Genomic DNA, 22,239 nt, shown 5'->3' with positions numbered 1-22,239 from the left:
GCAGATTACAGGCTTTGTCTTATTCAATCATCATGAAGACCTTCGGAATATGGGCTCAAAGATTAAATAAGTTTTTTTAAGATATGTTAGCTGAGGGCACTGGGTGGCTCAGTGAGTTAAGCCTCTGCCTTCAGCTCGGGTCCTGATCTCAGGGTCCTGGGATCAAGCCCCGTGTCAGGCTCTCTGTTCAGCAGGGAGCCTGCTTCCCCCTCCCCCTCTGACTGTCTCTCTGCCTACTTGTGATCTCTCTCTCTCTGTCAAATAAGTAAATTAAATCTTTAAAAAAAAAAAAAGATATGACAGCTGATGAGTGGATTGGAGTACAGTTTGGGTTAACTCCCAAACCCATGTTCTTTCAGATACTTACTCACGTATTCCTTTGTTCAACAACTTACTTTACCTTTCCTACATATCAAGTATTGTTCTAGTCACTGGAGAGACAGCTGTGAACATACAAACATAGTCTCTGCCCTCGCAGAGCTTACATTTTATGAGTGAACATACAAAACAAAATAGTTTCAGATAGCGATACGTACTATGAAAAAGAAACCAGGGTGACAGATAAAGAATATCTGGGTATGGGGGAGACTGGGGAACTGTTTGAGACTGAGTGATCTATATCTAAATTTAGAAGGTCCCCTGGAGGAGCTTCTTGAACTGAGACCTGAATTATGAGAAGGAGTCAGCCATCCCAACATCCGGGGAAGAATATTCTCAAGGGGGGAGTAGCAAGTTCAATGACGTGGAGGTGGGAATGAGGTTGGCATGGGTCTAGATCATTGCTGTCCCAGAGAACTTTGTGTTCTGATGGAAATCTGTTTGGTGATGTCCACTTTGGTAGCCTGTGGCCAGATGTGGCCAATTATGAACATGAAATGTGGCTATGTAACTAAGGAACTGAATTTTAATTCAATTTTAAGTTTAAATAGCCATGTGTAGCTAGTAGCTCCCATGTTGGGTAGCAAAGGTCTGGCTCCTAGTGAGTAAGAGGAAAGGGGTCAAATAATTAAATAAATAAAATAAGTGAGGTCAGAGGAAGTGGGAGAGGCCAGATTGTGTAAGGCCTTGCAGGCCATCCAAAGAGTTTAGATTTTATTTTGGTTGCAGTGGACAGTGGTTAGAGGGAGTGATATGATCTGATTTCCATTTTTAAAAGACCACTCTGATTGCCGGGTGAATGCTTCCCTGAAGGGGAGTAAAGGAGAAGCATGGTGAAATCGGTTGCAGGATCTGGGTGAAGAGGTGATGACAGCTAGGACTTGAGTATTGGCAATGAAGACAGGGAGAAGTGGTCAGAAATACATTTTGGAGGTAGGCCTGACAGAATTACTGATAAACTAAGTGCTGGAGATGGTAAGGAAAAGAAAATCAAGGTTTATTCCTAGGCTTGATTGTTTAATATGATGGGAAAGTCTGAGAGAGAAGCACAGTTGGGTGGAAGATCAAGACTTCTGTCTTGGACAAGGTAGATTCTAGATGTGGCCACTTAATCTTCATGTCTGCCATATTTATATAACACCATCAGGCATCTCCTTCCTTGTCCAGTAAAGTCGCCTACTTTTAGTTTACCTTGGGCTTGGGGAGCTATTATTTTATTGTTTTTATCCACAATTTTCAGTGAGAAACTGAGTTTGGAGAATTTAAATTACTTCTTCAATATGTCACAGACAGTAAGTTGCACAGCTAGACCTGGGTTTGTATGATACCGTGTATCCCATGACTTTTTCCATTAATTAGAAATTCTTCATTGCTTAGATACTATGCCTGATGTATCTTTTCTTTCCAATAGCAAAAGTAACCAGAGATTGAAGTGTTCATGAGCTTTGGTATCTTGAACAAATTAGAAAGCTTTACTTGTCAAGAGATTTATATTACTTTTAAGAAATTATATCCCAACTGTCTCTATTTTTCTAGCTTGTAGAAATGTCACAATCCAAGATATTAAAAAATCTTGATGTCTCTATTGACTAATATTAGCTAGTTCTTATTAAATTATACTCTATGCTGAGGTGGGGGGGGAGTGGATCTCCAAAAAATTTGTCTTGAAAATGCTATGGTCATGGTTGAGATTCTAAAACTAAAGCATGTAAGAGAATTCTAAGGGAAGATAGTCAGCTTTGATGGCTTTACCATTAGTATCAGAGTTCTGGGACTTCGAAAAAATTGTTGGAAATCATTTTTTCCAGCCACCTAATTTTATAGAAATGAAACCTAGAGCCTAAAAAAGTTTGTCCAAAGTTAACATAGTCTGCCAATACAAACTTGGAATCCTGTATGTTTTCTGGTTCCTAGATCAGTCCCTTTTTTTTTTTTTTTAAAGATTTTATTTGTTTATTTGACAGAGAGAGATCACAAGTAGACAGAGAGGCAGGCAGAGAGAGAGAGAGAGAGAGAGAGAGGGAAGCAGGCTCCCTGCTGAGCAGAGAGCCCGATGCGGGACTCGATCCCAGGACCCTGAGATCATGACCTGAGCTGAAGGCAGCGGCTTAAACCACTGAGCCACCCAGGTGCCCCTAGATCAGTCCCTTTTTACCTTCATAAATTCCAGGATGGCTTCTTCCTTCCCTTTTCCTTTGAAAAAATTTTTGAGAATATTTTTTTAAGATGCATAATCTTTACTGGTCTTGATAGTTGCCATAATTCTTGTTACATTATGAGTGCTTAATAAATAAATGTTGAAAATAAGATTATGTTTTTCCTGTCGGCTGAATGTGAGCTGGATTTTATGTTCCACTTTCTATTGGATGTTTTAAGTGCATTAGAATATCCTATTATAGCTGTTGTCCCTCTGTTTAATTTTTTCTACCTGGAAGAAAAGCACCTTTTTTTGGCTGATGTTTAATTTTTCAAACCTTTATTCAAATCCGATGACTAGTGAAGTTGAGTACCTTTTCATCGTTTGTAGGTCATTTGCGTATCATCGTTTCTGAAGTGCCTGTTCCAAACTTTTGCTCATTGTGTTGTCTGTCTTACTAGTTTGTAGGAGTTCTTTTTTAAAAAAAAAATGTTTAATTTAAATTCAGTTAATTAGCATATAATGTATTATTGGTTTCAGAGGCACAGGTCTGTGATTCATCAGTCTTCTATAATACACAGTGCTATAGAGTTCCTTATACTTGTCTCACTCCCAGTCTCAGGGAGAAACCATCAATATTTCGTAACTAAGTGTGATATTTACTCTAGGTTTTGTTAGCTACTCTTTATCAATTAAGGAAGTTTTCTTTTATTCTTAATTTCCTAAGTTCTTATCATAAATGAATGGTGACTTTTTTATCAAATGCTTTTTAACTCATGATTGATATGTAGTTGACCTTAGAACAACATGGTTTTGAATTGCGTGGGTACACTTACAGGCAGATTATTTTTGTTAAATACAATATAATGTTTTCAGAGTATTTTCTCTTCCTCATGATTATCTTTTTTTTTTTTAAGATTTTATTTATTTATTTGACAGACAGAGATCACAAGTAGGCAGAGAGGCAGGCAGAGAGAGAGAGGAGGAAGCAGGCTCCCTGCTGAGCAGAGAGCCCGATGCGGGGCTCGATCCCAGGACCCTGAGATCATGACCTGAGCCGAAGGCAGAGGCTTTAACCCACTGAGCCACCCAGGCGCCCCCCTCATGATTATCTTAATAACATTTTCTTTTCTATAGTTTATTGTAAGAATATAGTATGTAATATATGTAACATACGAAATATGTATTAATCCATGGTTTGTATTTTCAGTTAGGCTTCCAGCCAACAATAGGCTATTAGGAGTTAAATTTTGGGGGAGTCAGTTATACACAGATTTTCAATTGTGCGAGGGAGTTGGTACCCCTCACCCCATTGTTGTTCAAGGGTCAGCTGTAATAATATGATTTTTCCTCCCTTTTTATATTATGTGGTAGAATAGATGATTGACCTTCAGTCCTTAAACCAACTTTGCATTTTTGGAGTAAATACAATTTGATTATAATGTTTTTCTTACATAATATTTTAGAATTTTTCACAACTATTTTTTTTTCAACTATTTTCATAAGAGAGATAGGCCTGTCGTTTTCCTCCCTCCCTCCCTCCCTCCCTCCCTCCCTCCCTTCCTCCCTTTCTTTCTTTCTTTTCTCTCATTTTCCTTTCTTATAATATTGTCAGGTTTTAGTATGAAATGTACTCTGGCCTCATAAATTGGGAAAGATTCCTTCTTTTTCTGTTCTCTGGAAGAGCTTGTGTAAGATTGGTGTTATTTCTTCCTCAGTGTGTGGAAGAATTCACTGATAAAGCCATCTGGTCCTAAGGATCTCCTTGTCCAGGAGTTCCTTACTTTCAGATTCAATGTCTTTATTAGATAAAGGACTATTAAGACGTTCTGGTTCTTATTTCAGTTTTGGTAATTGTGTTTTTCCAGGAAATGTCTACTCCATCTAAATTTTTTAAAAAAGATTTTTAAATTTATCTTAGAGAGAGCAAGAGAGCAGGGGGAGGGGGAGGGGAGAGGGAGAGAGAGAGTCCCAAGCAGACTTCATGCTAAGCTAAAAGCTGACTCTAGGCTTGATCTCACAACCCCAGCCAAAACCAAGAGTTGGATGCTTAACCAACTGCACCACCAATGTGCCCTTCCATCTAAATTTTTAAATTTATTCACATCGTTGGGTATATTTTTAATATCGCTAAGAATTATAGCAATGTCCCCTTTTGTGTTCCTGATATTGGTAAGCTGTGCTTCTTCTTTTTCTTGAATAGTCTTGCTACAGATGTATTAATTTTAAATATTTTTTTAAAGATTTTATTTATTTATTTGACAGAGAGAGATCACAAGTAGGCAGAGAGAGAGAGAGGAAGGGAAGCAGGCTCCCTGCTGAGCAGAGAGCCTGATGTGGGGCTTGATCCCAGGACTCTGGGATCATGACCTGAGCCGAAGGCAGAGGCTTTAACCCACTGAGCCACCCAGGCGCCCCTGGATGTATTAATTTTATTAGTCTCTTCAAAGAACCAACTTTTGGGGTTTTCTTATTTTTTCGTATTAGATATACTTTAATTTATGCCAGCTAATATCTTCATTATTTTCTTTCTGCTTTTATTGAACTATTGTTTTTCATTTCTTGAAATGGATACCCACTGCTGTTCATTATTTCTTACAACCTAATCTTAGAATTTAAGTGACTTGCCTAAGGTCATATAGCAACAGAACTAGAAGAGTCTGGGACTGTTAACCCAGACCCATGTTTTTGTACTCTTCATCATGATGACTTTTGTTTTCCTAGGAGAGGAAGAATAAAAAATATTAATATTCATTGAGCAGTTAGTATGTTCAGGCACTGTTCTAAATATTTGACATGTGGTATTATCTTTTAAGCCTCTGAATTACATATAAACTAAATAGGACAATTTTTTTTTAAGTTTTATTTCCAAATGTCTTATTTTTTCTCTGTCTGCTGTCTTCTCAGTACAAGAATTAGAAACAGGTCTACGGAAACTCTTTTTCCCTCCTTTTCCTGGCTCCTTCTCTATTCATCTTTAAGAAAGAGACTTTTCCCTTTTAGGCCCTCCTTTTTATTTATATATACATATATATATGTACACATATATATAGATACATAAACATCTCTCTATATATATATCTATGAAATATAAGCGACATCTGCTTCACCAGCTGAAAAGCTAAAACCAGTTCAGATTCCAGTTTATACGTTAGAGTGGTAAGTCCCAAGGATAGCTAATAATGATGACAAAGATTTTTCAGCTTATACTTTTTTGCACTTTTTCCTTTTCAAACCATTTCCATATATTCCTATTTAGTACCAAGAACTGAATGAACAAGAAGCATTTAGGAATTCTTGGCTTAATCATGAGGAAACTGGGGCACAAGAAAGTTACATAACATGTTAGGGTCACACAACGAGACGGTTCGTCCACTTGGCGAATAATGGTGTAGTGATTCTTGCCAGGGGAATACATCCATATCATCTTTGGAGCTTTATAACAAGTACCCAATCTTCACTTTTAAATACCTCATCTGTCTATGGTGGACCTGAGCATCGGCTGTGTTTTTGTTGTATTTTAAGATCTGCCGCTGATTCGTGTGGGCCCTCTAATAATGGAATCACCGATCTGCTACTTACCTATTATGCCCATACCATACTAGCAGAGATTGTGCTAGTAAGTACAGGGCTAGACCTAAAATGTAAGGCTTCTTTTACTCAGTGTGATGGTTTTGAGTTTTACTCTTCACTGATCTAATATATAACTGTTTCAAAGTTTCTGTTGTTTTTAGACAAGAGCAATATAATACTGAAATTAATGGGTCCATAAGATGATCACAGCACTCTTCTTTGTCTAGACATTCAGAATTAGGAAATGATTGAGGTTTTTTTTTTTTTTAAGATTTTATTTATTTATTTGACAGAGAGAGATCACAAGTAGACAGAGAGGCAGGCAGAGAGAGAGAGAGAGAGAGGGAAGCAGGCTCCCTGCCGAGCAGAGAGCCCGATGCGGGACTCGATCCCAGGACCCTGAGATCATGACCTGAGCCGAAGGCAGCGGCTTAACCCACTGAGCCACCCAGGCGCCCCAATGATTGAGTTTTTAAAGTTTAAGCGTTCTTTATATATGCACCTAAATCTTGTAATGGCTAACAAGTAAATTCACAAAACCGAAGAGCCAAAATATCTTAAAAAGCCATCACTACCCTCCCCAAAATATACAGAAAAGCATTGGATTATACAATCAAAATGGGTGAATTATGTGAATTATATCTCCATAAAGATGTCTAAAATAAATAAGAACACTACCATGATTCTCTGTTGTGATCCATACTTTGTATCTTCTTATTGAGAAAAGGAAAGAAATTTGCTTCTCTCCGGGGCTCCCAGGTGAAATCTTTCACTTGAATTGCATATCAGTGTGTGCATAATTAATTTTTTCCCAACAGGGTGTTGAAATGATATTAACCCATAACAACAACAAAAAAGAGACTTAGTGGTATGACATTAAAAGTTATTAATATGTAGTACTTATAAAATATTTTCATAACCATTGAGTATGTCTTCCCTAACTTTTCTATAGAGTTAATATCGTCTACATTTTACAAACAGTGAAACTCGATGCCTCTAACTGCCAGTTTCCACACTGATACCTACTTTTCCACAGACGGTACAGATTGCCAGGGCTAGGAATACCAAAGACATAAATCATTTGGCTCTGCAGTATTAGTATTGGATTAAAACCAAATGCAAGTGGCAAAATAACACATGGTGAAAGCATGGGCTATGTTTCTATGATGCCAGGCAGAGTTGAATTAATTCTTTGAGAGGAGGTGTGAATACACATGTATAATGATAGTTTAACACAACTGTGAGCAAAATATTTTGTCACATTCCCCTGTGTTGTTAGATTTGGTCTGCCATCTGCCATTCTTGCACTGAGTAGCTGAGAGCACCAGCACCCATGAGTAGCAAGGACTTGCAAGAGGCCACAGAATTTTCATTGGAAGATAGACGATTCCTTTGGTTCTCCGGTTTTCCATGTGTATACTTTGAGAAGTGATTTCTTTCACTGGAGATTATTACTGGGAAATGAGCATTTTTTTCTTGGAGTTGTATATATGAAGTAGTTGTGAATTCCGATTTTTTGTCTGTTCTGATTCATGGAATTCCTTTTTTTTAGCTAATATTTACTACTTATAAATCTAAATTTATCAAGATAAATTCAGAGTTGTCTCGGTGGTTCTGTCAGTTAAGCATCAGACTCTTGATTTTGGCTCAGGTCATGATCTCAGTGTCGTGAGGGGGAGCGTCACTTCGTGTCGGGCATAGCTCCTGGTTGAGATTCTCGGTGAAGAGTCTTCTTAAAATTCTCTCTCTCCCTTTCCCTCTGGCCCTCCCCCCACTCAGACACATTCTCTCTCTCTCAAAAAGAAAGATAATAAAATCTTTTTTTAAAAAGAAGGGAAATTCAGTATGTTCAGTTTAAGAAGGCAAGAAATCATACAATAAAAGTTGTAAGGATTTCCATGCAAAATAATTAAAATTTAAAAATCGCAGTTCATGAAAGGATAATGACCTGTTATCAGAAATATTAAATCACGTGGAGAAGCACGTGGGTGGCTCAGTCAGTCAAGCCTCCAACTAGATCTCATCTCAGGTCTTGATCTCAGGGTCATGAGTTCAAGCCCCAGAAGTTGGGCTCCATGCTGGGTGTGGAGTCTACTTAAAAATAAATAAGTAAATCATGTGGAGACACACTGCATTTCTAGACACTGCCAGATAAGTGAGGCTACTACAAAGTATGTATATGGTGTTTTTTAGTCCCTGAAAGAATGAAGATAAAAATCATAAAAAGAGTATGAGTAGTTGTTTTTGAAGTAAGTGATCTGAAACTTAGCTGCCTCATAGTCCAACCCAAAACAACTATTAACTTTGAAAGATCAAGCTATTGTTCTAAGCTTCTATTGCATATTATCTCTAGAACAGTATCTATACAGCCTTTTCCCTAAGTCAGGGTTCCTCAATCTCAGGAACCTTGGCTAGTACTCCCTCCTGCTTCTCTCCCCAGTTGCGGCAATCAAAAATATCTCCAGACATTCCTAAATATTGTCTGAGGGACAAAATCATTCCTGGTTGAGAACCACTGCCCTAGATCTATCAGAGAAGAGGGGCTGTAACACAAATTGATAATATTCTGAGGGTAGGAGAGAACTCAAAAGTTTTTTATTTTAAAGGACTAAAGGCCAAAGGTTTTGAATTCATATTATTTTAATCAAATGACTTATTAAAAGGGAAAGTATCTTGTTCAAAGGTTTGCCCTTAAACATCAAAAAGTATGCATATCTTACAAGATCAGTTTATCAAGTTATTTTGTAATCATTCCAAGCAGGCTTAACAGAAGAAGTCAGACTTGATCCTTTTTCCTAGAACATAGTTTTTAGTTTCCTAAAGTCACCTATAAATAAATGGATGTGTATTTCAATACAGCTTCATGAAAGAAGTCAGACTTAATTAACCTCTTTTTTTTTCTCCACAGACTACATTGCAGTTTCTTTTTTTTTTTTTTAAGATTTTTCTTTATTTATTTTTTAAAGATTTTCTTTATTTGAGAGAGAGAAAGAGCATGAGCAGGGGGAAGGGCAGAGGGAGAGAGAGAAGCAGACTCCCCGCTGAGCAGGGAGCCCGATGTGGGACTTGATCCCCAGAACCCCAGGATCATGACCTGAGCTGAAGGCAGATGCCTAACCCACTGAGCCACCCAGGTGCCCTTACATTGCAGGTTCTTGAAACTAACAGAGTACAAGGTTAAACAATCTTGCTAACTTTTTATTAAAAAGAGTTTTTATTTTCTTTTTGTATTTGGATCTGCTCCGCCCCCTTATGGAACACAATAGCATAGTTTAGCTTCTCTGTTTTAGCTTTTTTTTTTTTTAAATTTATTTATTTGACAGACAGAGAGCACAAGTAGGCAGAGAGGCAGGCAGAGAGAGGGGGAAGCAGGCTCCCTGCTGAACAGAGAGCCCGATGTGGGGCTCGATCCCAGGACCCTGAGATCATGACCTGAGCCAAAGGCAGAGGCTTAACCCACTGAGCCACCCAGGCGCCCCTGTTTTAGCTTTTTTAATGCCATCAGTAACCTGGCAGAGCACTAATGATTTATTTTTTAACTTCTGTGTGATAGCCCACCAGACACTGTGTCCTGGATTCACAATTATTTTACGTGGTGACTCTGAATGAAGTAGTATAGTGACTCTTGCCTTCACTTATCCTTCCCTTTTCCCTTTCTCACGTAGCAGCGGCTGTCGATTCAGACCGAAGTCCCCGGCCCACCTCTGCACCCGCCATTGCTCAGAGTCATGACACAGAGGTTTCTAAAGCACAGAAGGAAACAGTGAAGGTTGAAGAGCAAAAGGAAGAAGTGCCACCCGCGCAGGCTGAACCGGAACCCACAGAAGCGTGGAAGGTACGTCATAAATTCAAATATCTGGCTAGTTCACTTTCTGGTTTAGACATGTTAACTCCTTGGCCAGGAAGGTTTTCAAAGCATTGATTCTTGTAGAGTTCTAACAAAGTTATTTCTTCTTTACTCTTTCTAAAAGAAAGTATTCCCCATGAACCTGTAAAATATTTTCATAGAATTATGTCATGAAGACTAAACCATCCGAGAAGTTTTCAGGTGACCTACCTATACAGTTACCTAACTTATATCTTAAAAAAAAAAAAAAAGAGCCTATAAAGCACATCAGCACTGTGATCATCTGCTTTTAAAAATAATTTTTACTCATCCAGAAGGAATCTCCACATTCCTTTTTAAAAGTAAGCTCTGCTAATAGGATTATAATATAATTTGATTTCCTAAGATAAGTATATGAGCAACATACCCGGAGAATATCCCAATTAGTATTACATAAAGCACTTCTATACAGTTGTTCAAATCAAATTGTTTACGAAAGGCAAAAATCCTTATGTAGGATCTGAGTTGCTTATAGTTCTGCGTTGATTGTACCGCAGTCTCTGATCTCGTTGAAAAATCACCAATTAGCAGGTTTCCCAGGACTAACAGTAGCTGGACTGATCTTCTATGTGTTGATTAGCCTTTTAAGCACATTTAGGCTGTGATGTAGTTGAGATGTTCAGAATTACTGACACAAACACAAGTATCACTGTTGACAACAGGAATTACTAGAGGCAGTGCTTTTTTAAAAATTATGTTGTTATATGTCTGTTAAGAAAGTTAAAGCCAAAAAAAAATTTTTAACCATGGAAGACCTTAGTAAGTGCTCTCATCTTGGCAGATGAGTTAATCCTGTTCTTCTGGACCCAGTTCAGTGTCTAGTTTATCTGTAGAGCAGTGGCCAATTTGGCTTTGTTTTGACTGTATTAAAACAAAACAAAACAAAACTGTTCTACATGACATGCCATTTTTACTGTCTTTTGAGACCAACTTGAGTCTAAAGAGAGAAAAAAAATTGAGCAAATGGTAGATATTTGCCTTTTTTTTTTTTTAACCTAGCCAGATGTGTATGATACTGGCCATCAGGTTCAGTATCAACAGTGCCTTTTTAAGGTTAGACTATCTCAGTTTTTAACGTTAGGATATCTCATCTGGCACTTTTGACTATTCCTCCATTTGTTGTACTAACTGGAAAGTGTTGGATTATTGGAGTTGGCAAAGGAATCTTTTTTTTTTTTTTTTAAGATTTTTTATTTATTTATTTGACAGAGATCACAAGCAGGCAGAGAGGCAGGCAGAGAGAGGAGGAAGCAGGCTCCTTGCTGAGCAGAGAGCCCGATGCGGGGCTCGATCCCAGGACCCTGAGATCATGACCTGAGCCGAAGGCAGCGGCTTAACCCACTGAGCCACCCAGGCGCCCCTGCAAAGGAATCTTTTTGAGTGGCTAAGATTCCTTTGGTGTTCTGCTAACATACTTGTTCTTTTTTTTTTTTTTTTCCTTTTTTTTTTTAAGATTTTATGTATTTATTTGAGAGAGAGAGAGTGAGCAAGCATGACTGGGTGGCAGAGGGAGAAGCAGGCTCCCTGCTGAGCAGGGAGCCCAAAGTGGGGCTGGATCCCAGGACCTTGAGATCATGACCCAAGCCAAAGGCAGGTGCTTACCTGACTGAGCCACCCAGATGCCCCCATACTTGTTCTTTGGCTTATAAGTCAGACACAGGTATTAAGAATAGGTTCCTGTTGCTCTTGGGACCTGATAGAGGGGAGAGATCACTTCCTGGTCTATGCTTCCCATTCAAGTGCCAGTAGGTGGTTTTCTTGCTGATTAATTCTGTGTATGTATATGTTTTGAGATACTTACATAAAGATCAAACTAAAAATCACCTCTGATAACCTTCTATTACTGTAATAGTAGGGACAGAATTAAGGATGACTCTGAGTTGATTTTATTTGTAACAATAGAAAATAATTATGGAGTTTACCTGAAGCCATAGTTATTATATAAAGCAATAGTGTAATAAAATAACCTTGTAACACTATATAAATTTCATTAGCTAACATGAATTTGGTGCCAGATAGAAGTAGCTTTTTGCATCTTGAGTCATTTGACAAGACCTATTTTGCAGGTGTGGAATAGTACCTCGCCCCTATGCACACCGTTATCTCATTTAATGTTCTCTGAAGGGGCTTGACTACCTTTGCTACTTGGCCTCCACTTTTAGACTGAAGTAGAGGCTCTCACTTTGTTGCTGTTAGAAAAAAGCAAAAGGTCATTATTCATTGAAACAAGTAATTTAGCTTTACAAAATGATTTTTTGTAAAAAAATTTTGAATATTTTTTTTTTATTTGTTTGACAGAGAGAGAGAGAGAGAGACAACAAGAGAGCGGATACAAACAGGGGGAGTGGGAGAGGGAGAAACAAGCTCCCCGCTGAGCAGGGAGCCCAATGCGGGGCTCAATCCCAGGACCTCCTGGGATCATGACCTGAGCTCAAGGCAGTCGCTCAATGACTGAGCCATCCAAGTGCCCCTGCAAAATAATTTAAAACTGCCATTTGCTAAACATTCACTACTTTGTGGGTATATTATCTCTACTTTTTCAATAAAAGACTTAGGTGAAATAACTTGCTAATGACCACACATCAAATATAACGGGATTCATAGTAGAAATGACACAAATTATCTGTTATCCTGGTAATTAAAAGTACTGTAGCTGGATGTGCTTATGATTTGACAGTATCACAAAATTTGGTGTTATGTTCTCTACATTCTGTCCTAGGGAAAATAGCACAATGACATTATACTCCAAGGTAATGCTGCCAAGTGTGATTAAAAAGAACGTGTCAAAACCACAGATTGGTGAGGTTCTATAAAGAAGTTCATGATACAAAGTGACTGATTTGATCCTTAATAAAAATTTTTCTAATTTTGGGCTGCCTGGGTGGCTCAGTGGGTTAAAAGCCTCTGCCTTCAGCTCAGGTCATGATCTCTGGGTCCTGGGATCGAGTCCCACATCGGGCTCTCTGCTAGGCAGGGAGCCTGCTTCCTCCTCTCTCTCTCTCTCTACTTGTGATCTCTCTCTGTCAAATAAATTTGAAAAATCTTAAAAAAAATTTTTTTTTTCTAATTTTGAAATACCTACTGCTTTAGGCATTGCTCACTCTAAAACGCTTCCTCTTAATAGTCTGTTTGGGTTTCTTAAATTTATACTTGCTCCATTTGGGGTCTATAAAATGACTATTACTGAAGGTATTTCAAAGCTAGGCAGGAGGCCGCAGTTATTCTCTTCCTACTATTAAGGATGAATCTTATTTAACCACCAAACACAAGGGCTCCCACTCCCTGGAGAGGAGATTAGAGATTGCTGAATGTTGCAGCTGAGCCCTATGTGTGCTTATTTATAAATCAGCCTTGGAAGTAATTGCATGCATCAGTAACAATTTGAATTGAGTTTATTTTGATGTTTTCTTGCCTAATAAACTCAAGGTGAAAGTGCCTCCTTAAATATATTGATCAACTAACAATTTTTTTTGTATTTACATTTTTTGTGTCATATGTGGTTTATTATATGTGTGCTTTAACTGTAAAGATTTTCTTTTTGTTTTGTCATGTGTGTCCTACCTTGATATCTTCATTTGTAAATTCGTTTTTAAATGTTAAAGTACTTCTAGATCATTAAAAAAAAAGCCAAAACAAAAACACATGCCTTATTTAAGCCCAAATTATTTTTTGTATAAGTACTTTTTTATCAATAAGTGTAAAAATGTTTTCTTCATTGATGGAATAATTATCGTAATCTTCTTTTACTATCATTTGGCTGTCCAAATTACCTCTTCAGCCTTGAAAATATGATGGTGAACTAACAGATGACCATTGAAGAGTAATGTCCTTTCCTGTCACACCCCCATAAGACTGCATCATGTTGATCACATATCAGCTTATTTTGCAAGCAGCTTAAAGATGCGGCTTATTTGGAAATAATGCTACTCATAGAAACCTACTAACCTAAAATGTTTTTACCACTTTATTTCTTAAATGTAGGTGGAAAAAACCCACATCGAGGTCACAGTACCCACCTCAAATGGTGACCAAACACAGGTTTGTGCCAACAGGCCACTTATACCTTTTCTCCTCCCTCCTCAATTTTTTTTCTTCTCCCCAAGTCCCTTCCCTTAAAAAATATTATAAAGGTTCAAACAAACTTCATTGAGCCAATATTTTATCATTTTTCTTTTTTTTTTTTAATAATGGCAAAACAGAAGCTTGCAGAAAAAACTGAAGATCTGATAAGAATGAGGAAGGTCAGCCATTTTTCACTTTCACAAAACTGCATTATCGTCACCCATGCTGACTTCTACAGTGCATTAAAAAGACAGTGATCCATTCTTTTCATTGATTTCTCTTCATCAGAAATTCTTTTCAAATCGCAGATATATATTTGCGCACATATATATTTGCATACACTCATATACATGTGTATAGCAAAGAAATTATAATCCTATACTATTTGTTGAAATTTTTCATTAAAATAAACCTCCCAGGAGGAAAATGCCTTTTTAAAAACAATGAAGTAACTAGTGAAGACCAAAACTATCCTTCATATTTCAACTTGATAAGAAATATTTCAGTGGCATCATATTCTTGGAAACATGGACAATATTTGATACATACTTACTATGAAAACCATCATAGCAGCAACTCCTGGCATTGTTCATAACTGTGTTTTGCTGCTCTGTGCCCGTTCTTCCCAAATATAGAGTGGGATGTATCAGTCCTTACTGAAGAGAATATTGACTAATCGTGTATAAAGTGCCCTTAGATCTTTCTTATGAAAGGTATTAGAGATATACCTACTGTGGTATTACTAAGTATGAACTATGTCTCGGGAAGGTAAATAACATTTTACAGCATTTCTCCATGCTGTGGAACATGGGATTTCAAAGCTTCTTAAAGTCCTGTACTTTAAGATAACTCTCAAACAGTTGAATTTCAAAAATGAACATAAAACAGCTTACTGTGTAAGAAGCCAATGAAGCCAGGAGCACTGTCTATTTAAATAAGGTCATCACTTTCTTCCATCACTCATGAATAGGGTCATCCGTTTTCTAGTGGTAATGTGTTCTGTGTGTGTCCTTGTAGTTTTGTGACCATTTCATGTTGGCGTATGCTGCGCTGTGGACATCTCATTTTTTTGGTTTGCCAATTTGCAGTTTTTTCCCTGCAAGAACAACATTTTAATTTTTTATGCTTTTCTGTTTTTCCCCTCTTTCATTTTCACAGAAAAAGAGAGAGAGACTAGATGGTGAAAACATTTATATCAGACATAGCAATTTAATGTTGGAGGTTTGTATGAACTTGAAGCTTATTTCATTGGTTGCCTACACCTTCTGCGCTCTCTGCAATCACCCCTTTCTTTATGCTGCGCTTGGTTTTGCATGCCATTGCATGACAGAATTTTAGGTTTAAAATGCTTTTGCATGTTGGTAAACATGAAGATATGCAACCGTCTCTCCTTCTGACTCTTTAGTTTCCATCTGTCATACTTATCTAAAAAATATATGATTGGGACTACCTCTGCTTCTTATGGTTCCATTGTTTTAATAACCGACTTGTAGAAAATTCAATATCACTGTCAAAAACTCCTTGAATTTTCCGAGAGTATAAACTCCTGTGTGTCCCAGGCATCAAATTTGTAGTATAGTTTTCATCTTCTGAACTGAGTGTGGAAAAGTAGGAGAAATGATCCCAATTCAAAAATGGACTTAAAAATTGGAGGTATCAAAAAATGACAGGACAGTCAGGAAAGAAAAAAGATATAGGAAGGAAAGAGGGGACCTGGTATTTAATCTGTAGTTAATATAAGATAGTTTAATTACAAAAACAGGTCTGTGGGCTTAAGATGATTAATTTAAAGATAAGAAAATCGAGCCTTAGAGAAATTTAATTTGCCTGTGGTCACAAAGCCAGTAAATTGGTAAAGCTAGGTTTTGAGTTAGGGTCTACCTATCTATCGCTATTAAACTTCGTTTTTTCCATTCAGAAATAGCAACATACTGTCTACTCTAGGAATTGTAAGGTCATTTTCTCATTACATTCAACAATGATTTGCTTTTTACCTGAGTTGTATTAGTATACTTAGCTAGTCTGGAGCTCCACCTTGAACAGGGAAATATGAAACTAATTAGAAGAGTAGGGGAACTCTATGAGGAAAAAGTAGAGAACGTGGAGTTATCTATATGGAAAACACTGAGGCTACATTAGTTTACACCACACAAAGACTCATATATAAAAGTTGACCAGATTATCTTACGATTTTGCTCAAGACAGAGCCAAAAGAGATGAATATAACTCTGATACTGGGGATTTAACTTAAACTTGAAGGAAACATAAATACAGAGGAAGATGATAAACATTGTTTCTGCCTTCAGGAAACTTAACAATGTGTAGAAGTAGGGAGGAAAGAAACAATAAACAGGTAAAAAATAGCAATAAAATGATACCAAGTTATTATGGAAGCTGTGACAGAAATAAGTGGTATGCTGTGCTAAGAAAGGAAATCTCCGAATAAGATGGGAAGTTCTCTTTGGAAAGAGAACATACTAGCTGAGACCTGAACAATGAACATACAAGAAATGTACTAAATAGTATTAAACTGGAAATCTGAAGAAACTTTAAAATAGATCTCTGGTTTAATATAATGACCTCTAATAGTTACTTAACCTTGTCCTATTTTCTGTCAAAACATACATTTTGAGTGCTTGCAAAGTATAGGGTACTTTAATAAAAGTAATAAAAATTTTGGTCAGCCTTCATTAATCACATACTGTGCGATGGGCACAATACCAAATACTTTATGTACATTTACCTCATGTAACATGAAGTTTTTTAAGGCTGGACTCTAGGATATTTCAAACTCGGCAGCTAGACCTCTGCTTGATTTCGTAACTAAAACTAGACATGAATGGTTCTGCTTCTGGGATTAGGAAGAATTACAGAGGTCAGATGATGTCCTTGTCCTTGACAATGTAACATCTCCCAATCCCAAACATGCCTTTTTCTTCACTAGTCCATCTTTAGTGCCTCCTTTTGACTGGAACCTGCAGTACCAATCATATATTTGTCATGTGTTCAATGAGGTGTGTTATGGCTTCTGAGACTCACAGAGTCCCTGTGTGTGATGTGTTTTTTCTCTCCAACATTGCATTGGTAGCAACAAGAGGGGATTTCTAAATAAGTGTGCATTTGAAAATTAAAACTACTAACTACTTTTTGAGAACATTTTATATTTAATGGTTTGGTTTGGCTGCTGCTAAAATTATAAGATGATAAGTATCAAAAAATATCTAGCCTAAAAGCAGCCAAAGTAGTTTGGCTAACCATCATTCTCTAGTTACAGTAAAAGAAAAAAAATTTCAAAAATTGTCTCCCTTCCACCCCATAAGGATGTTCTCTCAAGTTATCTGTCACTCTAGCAGGTGGTGTTTTTTTTTTTTTTTTTTTTTTTTTTTTTTGTAAAGCATCTCTCCTACCCCACCCCCACTAATGCTTTGTTCTGGCCAAATAAGGTCGAGTTCATTTTTAGATCTACCGCCTCCTCCTCCATCTCCCAGAGAGAACCTGTAGCAAGTGTCTATGACAAATTCTATTTGGAACAGGTCCCTTTGAGATCTTAATTTTACTCTGTGCCCCCACAGGTTTCTAACAGAGCCTGCTAAGAAGGATGGAGAAAGCTCCTTCAGAAGCTACTGATTTTATTGAAATATTTATTTTCTCAGGTTCCAAGCCAATTAAAAGCTAGGCAAGAAGAGTAACAAATCACGACTCTCATATTAAAAGGCAAATATAGAGAGTTATGGTTTTACCATAGCATCTTGCTCATTTTTGTTTTGTTCCATTCATACTTTAACTCTCCCAAATGTGTTAAGTTGTTCTTGGACCAAGCAGATTTAATTTCCAGTTAGGAGCTGGGTCACAGGGACTTACATACCTTGTGGGTCTCAGTTGCCCAGCCTACTACTGGGTCTTTGACCAAGCTTGTTCGTGCTTTTCTTTAGCTAGTAAACATGCTTTTCTTGCTTTCAGCTAGAATAAAAGTGCACACTGTTGTTTCCTCATGGTGAAGCCCATATTCATGGGCTATACTCACATTTCATCCCAACAAGCAAGAGGTAATTTTATGGGGAAGCTACAGGGTTGTCCATTTTGGGTTTAGTTTTCTCTTTGATCTCAAAGCAAACATACATGGTTTAGTCTTGCCAAAATAAAAAGAACAGATTAGTAAGTGAATTTTTTGAATGAATATCTCCAGAATCAAAATTATGTCGTGTGCCTCACCAATTCTTTTTCCTATGCTATTTTCCCTTTGACATTGCTTTTGAAAAAATTTCATTTAGTTGAAGCATGCGTGGCTCCAGAAGATTTTTTGAAATTTTTATTTAAATGAGTTCCAATTTTCCCCCCAAATGTGGTGGTTTTCCACAGAAGAAAGAAAGAAAGAAAGAAAGAAAGAAAGAAAGAAAGAAAGAGAGAAAGAGGCTAATCTCAAAATTTATACAGCATATTAAAAGATATATTTAATATTATGCTTTTCTTGGATACAGAGCTGCCATGATATATAATAAACACAGAATTTTTAGCATTCATCAAGTGACAGGCTCCCACATATTTTGATCTGAGCTTTTTTGGAGAAGTATGTTGGACAAAGAACATTTCAGTTTTTGTCTTTAAATTGTATTTCCCATTTTATTTCTGGCCAAGTCTACTTTTTGAAAGTTGTATTTGCCTCCTGTTACATAAACCTGAATGTTACTTCTGGTTTTATTAACCTTTGTTTTGATCCTTTCTCCCTGGAATATCCCATTTAAGGGATATTAAACCTAGTTGTCCACTATCCAATTCTGCTGGAACAGTTGAGATATTTTTTAAACTGTTGAGGAGATATATAAGGTATTTGATGAATTCTTATTAAATTACTTCCAATCCATTGAAAGTTACTGGAAGAAGGCCCCTCTTTGAATTCTACTAAGGGATGAAGTAAAGCTGTCAGAAGCTGGAAGGCATAAGGCTTTTTTTTTTTTTTTTTTTAAAGATTTTATTTATTTACTTGAGAGAGAGAGCACAGAGGGAGAGGGAGGAAACAGACCCCCGCTGAGCAGGGAGCTGGATTTAACTAAAAGCACCAATAGGGGGCGCCTGGGTGGCTCAGTGGGTTAAAGCCTCTGCCTTCGGCTCAGGTCATGATCCCAGGGTCTTGGGATCGAGCCCCACATCGGACACTCTGCTCAGCGGGGAGCCTGCTTCCTCCTCTTCTCTCTCTCTCTCTCTGCCTGCCTCTCTGCCTACTTGTGATCTCTGTCTGTCAAATAAACAAATAAAATCTTAAAAAAAAAAAAAGCACGAATAGTATTGGTAAAGAAAAAAAGCCATCATATCACACACCTGAGAGATTTTTCATAGATAATAACAATTTGCTCTCAAGGCTTGGCCAGGAATTCTAGTGATAAATTCTTATAACAAGAAAGGGCTGTTCCTGTTCATCAAAACCAGTAATACCACCTAGTAATAAGGAAGCAGAATTATCTCCAGCTATAAACAGAGGGATGCTATATGATTGCAACTCACCAAAACAAAGCAACCAATGGTGGCAGTTGCATCTTTTATCATGTCCTTTGTTTAATAGCTGCTCCTTATCTACTGCTATCTCCATCTTGCCTGAGCTGAGCCTCAATCAGTTCTTATCAAGACGGGGCTAACTGATCTGTGATATCACCCTCTTGGGATGAGGAGTTGGAGATCTAGCGCTGTGTTGTAATGGGAAGAAAAGTTGCAAAATTAAGGAGTGAGGTCTGTGGGTTACAAAACTGCTAAGAGTTGTAGGGTTATGATGCTTTACTGCTTCCAAGAAAAGTGCCTAATTAAAAAAAAAAGAATACTAAAAAAAAAATCCAAGCAAATATACCATGTTGTATATTTAAAATTTGAATGCAATTTATGGATTAGTAACATCTGCCCTGGATGTGGTGTGTTTTCTGCCAGTGCCCATATAGTCTAGTGGGCTTCCCCTGATGTGTTTTTTTCCTCTGAGTATTTATTATTTTGCATGTTTGTCCTTTCAACTGTAGGATTTAGACAAAAGTCAAGAAGAGATTAAAAAACATCATGCCAGCATCAGTGAGCTGAAAAAGAACTTCATGGAATCTGTACCAGAACCACGGCCTAGTGAATGGGATAAACGCTTATCCACTCACTCCCCATTCCGAACACTTAACATCAACGGGCAGCTTCCTACAGGAGAAGGAGTGAGTACTTCGTCCACGTGACCACTTGTGAGAATGAATGAAATAAACGTTATTGTCTATTAAATGTTCTGTATATAAGTAAAATAAGGTTAGAGCTGAAATTTAGCTTTGGTTCCTCACCAGTTCATTGCAGCTTTAAGGCATTCATAATCAAACACTTGTTTTTAGTATATGTGCTGCCGAAGCGAGCACCAAACACTTGTTTTTAAGTCATATGGGCTACCCAGTCGAATTATAGGAGCCGTTTAGAGCTACCATTAGATGACTAGGCTCTTGAGAACTGCCTCCTTCTGGCTAGTGTGTATTTACAAATTGACCATAAGCCAGTGGAACTTTGTGTTCAAACTGTGCCTCCAAGGACCAGAGAATTTACTAAATTTAGTAAGGTCAGAATTGGAACAGGATAAACATATTTTTAAACTTTATTTGAACATTTGCACAACTGAGAAATGTCTGGAATGGTTGACCACAATTATATAATAAACCAGGGAGGCCTCTAAGCCAGAGAATGCAGAACACCACACATTAATATTTCAATTTTAGAAAAATTATTGACAGTTCATCTTTATGAGCAGCTTCAAACTTTTAACATGTTGTTTTGTAAGATAGTCACAGTTAGAAGAAGTTGGAGATACCTTTCAGGCTGGGTTTTTTTTGTGTGTGTGTGTGCTGTTGTCATTACCTGTCATAGAAATCCTACGTCTGACTAAATGAATCTGTGTGATGAAATATCTTAAAAGTTACCTTAAGCATATATTTAAAAATTCTTAATCTTTAGCTTATACAGGTTAATATTTATATAAGTAGTCACAATGATTTAATGAGTGATGATAATTTTTAAAATTATATTCCTGGTTTTCACCAATAGCAACAGCAATTCTAGTCAAGAAAGGTAGTGATGTCTTAATAATGTTAAAAAAAAAACTTTGTTTTTAAATTGAGAATTCATGGTACACTATTCAACTTTGTTTAGTTTCTGGAACTGGAGAAGATGATAAAAGTTGACTCGCAGAGGGGACTTTTTATCTTTTTCAAAATGCGATTGAAATTGGCCAAGAGTTCTCCAAGTAGAGTCAGACCAATTTCACCAAGTAAGACTGGAGAATTCCTGAATGATGGGTAGCTAGTTACCGGGGGTGACAGGATGCTGTTGTTTCTATTCTCCATCCTCTTCAGCCTCCATTCCCTGATGCAAATGGACATCAGTTTTAGATTCTAAATCTAGATAATGTAGCCTAAACTGAGACAGTGACTCTGCTTTCTATAGATCTAGACTTCAGGAGAAACGCCATGTTGCTGTCTTGCCTGGTTAACTGTCTCTCTAAACCATAGCTGCTTATTTTCTAGAAGCTTTCTTTTTGACTCTGTGGAAGTAATAAAAGATGCTCGATTACTTTGAAAAAGTAATTTAATACTCTCTTGGATGAAGTTTGGCAAATTTGAATCAGTCTCCATTTCCAGAAAATATCTTCTATCTTAATAGAAACCTTCCAGAAATCATCTCAGGGCTGGTTGGAAATGGGTATGTCATTCTGTGGACTTTAAAGAAAGGACTTTTATAAATGAGATTGGTGGGGAGTACTTGAGCCACTTTAGCTCTGTGCTTCTGTATATTACTCCTCTAAATGAATAACAGAATAAGTAAGAAGAACTGTCCTATGATAACCTTTTTTAAAGGATAACTCCACTTTCTGGCATATCTTACTTTTTCTTCAATGATGAGGGCAGTATTTCTGTTCTCTGGGGATACCTCTTCCGACTTGGGCAGCATTGTTGTCGCGTTGCAAGGCTACTGAATTCTATATAATTTGTGTATGACCAGGTGAAGAAAACCTCTGTCCTTCCCTCGGAAAGAAAGGTTGGTGGGCCAGAGGTAAAGCTGCTGTTATGACTCGTGCTTCTCAATCCGAATTTGCTCTTGCCATGGCACTAAGCAGATACTCCCCCAGAACCGAACAGCAGCTGCTGAGTAATTTTTTTTCTTTTGGCTCTACTAGTAAGTTCACACTCCACTGCCTTTTGACCTA

General features: G+C 37.4%; 1 protein-coding gene across 21 annotated transcripts in view; it reads left to right on the top strand.

Moving 5' to 3' along the window:
• Window positions 1–22,239, top strand: part of EPB41 (erythrocyte membrane protein band 4.1) — a 199,217-nt gene that overhangs the window by 136,945 nt on the left and 40,033 nt on the right. For 4 of the 21 annotated variants that reach the window (XM_047723953.1, XM_047723948.1, XM_047723957.1 and 1 more), the window contains 5 exons: window positions 9,754–9,923; window positions 13,956–14,012; window positions 14,174–14,215; window positions 15,195–15,257; window positions 20,036–20,212. In XM_047723953.1, coding sequence (XP_047579909.1) covers window positions 9,754–9,923; window positions 13,956–14,012; window positions 14,174–14,215; window positions 15,195–15,257; window positions 20,036–20,212 — 509 coding nt within the window. Of the gene's footprint in view, window positions 1–9,753; window positions 9,924–13,955; window positions 14,013–14,173; window positions 14,216–15,194; window positions 15,258–20,035; window positions 20,213–22,034; window positions 22,086–22,239 lie in introns of all 21 variants that reach the window. The other 17 variants (XM_047723954.1, XM_047723960.1, XM_047723965.1 and 14 more) reach the window with 10 other exon arrangements.

Source organism: Lutra lutra, chromosome 4 (assembly GCF_902655055.1).
Source record: "Lutra lutra chromosome 4, mLutLut1.2, whole genome shotgun sequence".
In the NCBI taxonomy this organism is placed as follows: domain Eukaryota; kingdom Metazoa; phylum Chordata; class Mammalia; order Carnivora; family Mustelidae; genus Lutra; species Lutra lutra.
Note: the sequence above shows the minus strand (reverse complement) of the source record. Positions and strands in the feature narration are given on the sequence as shown.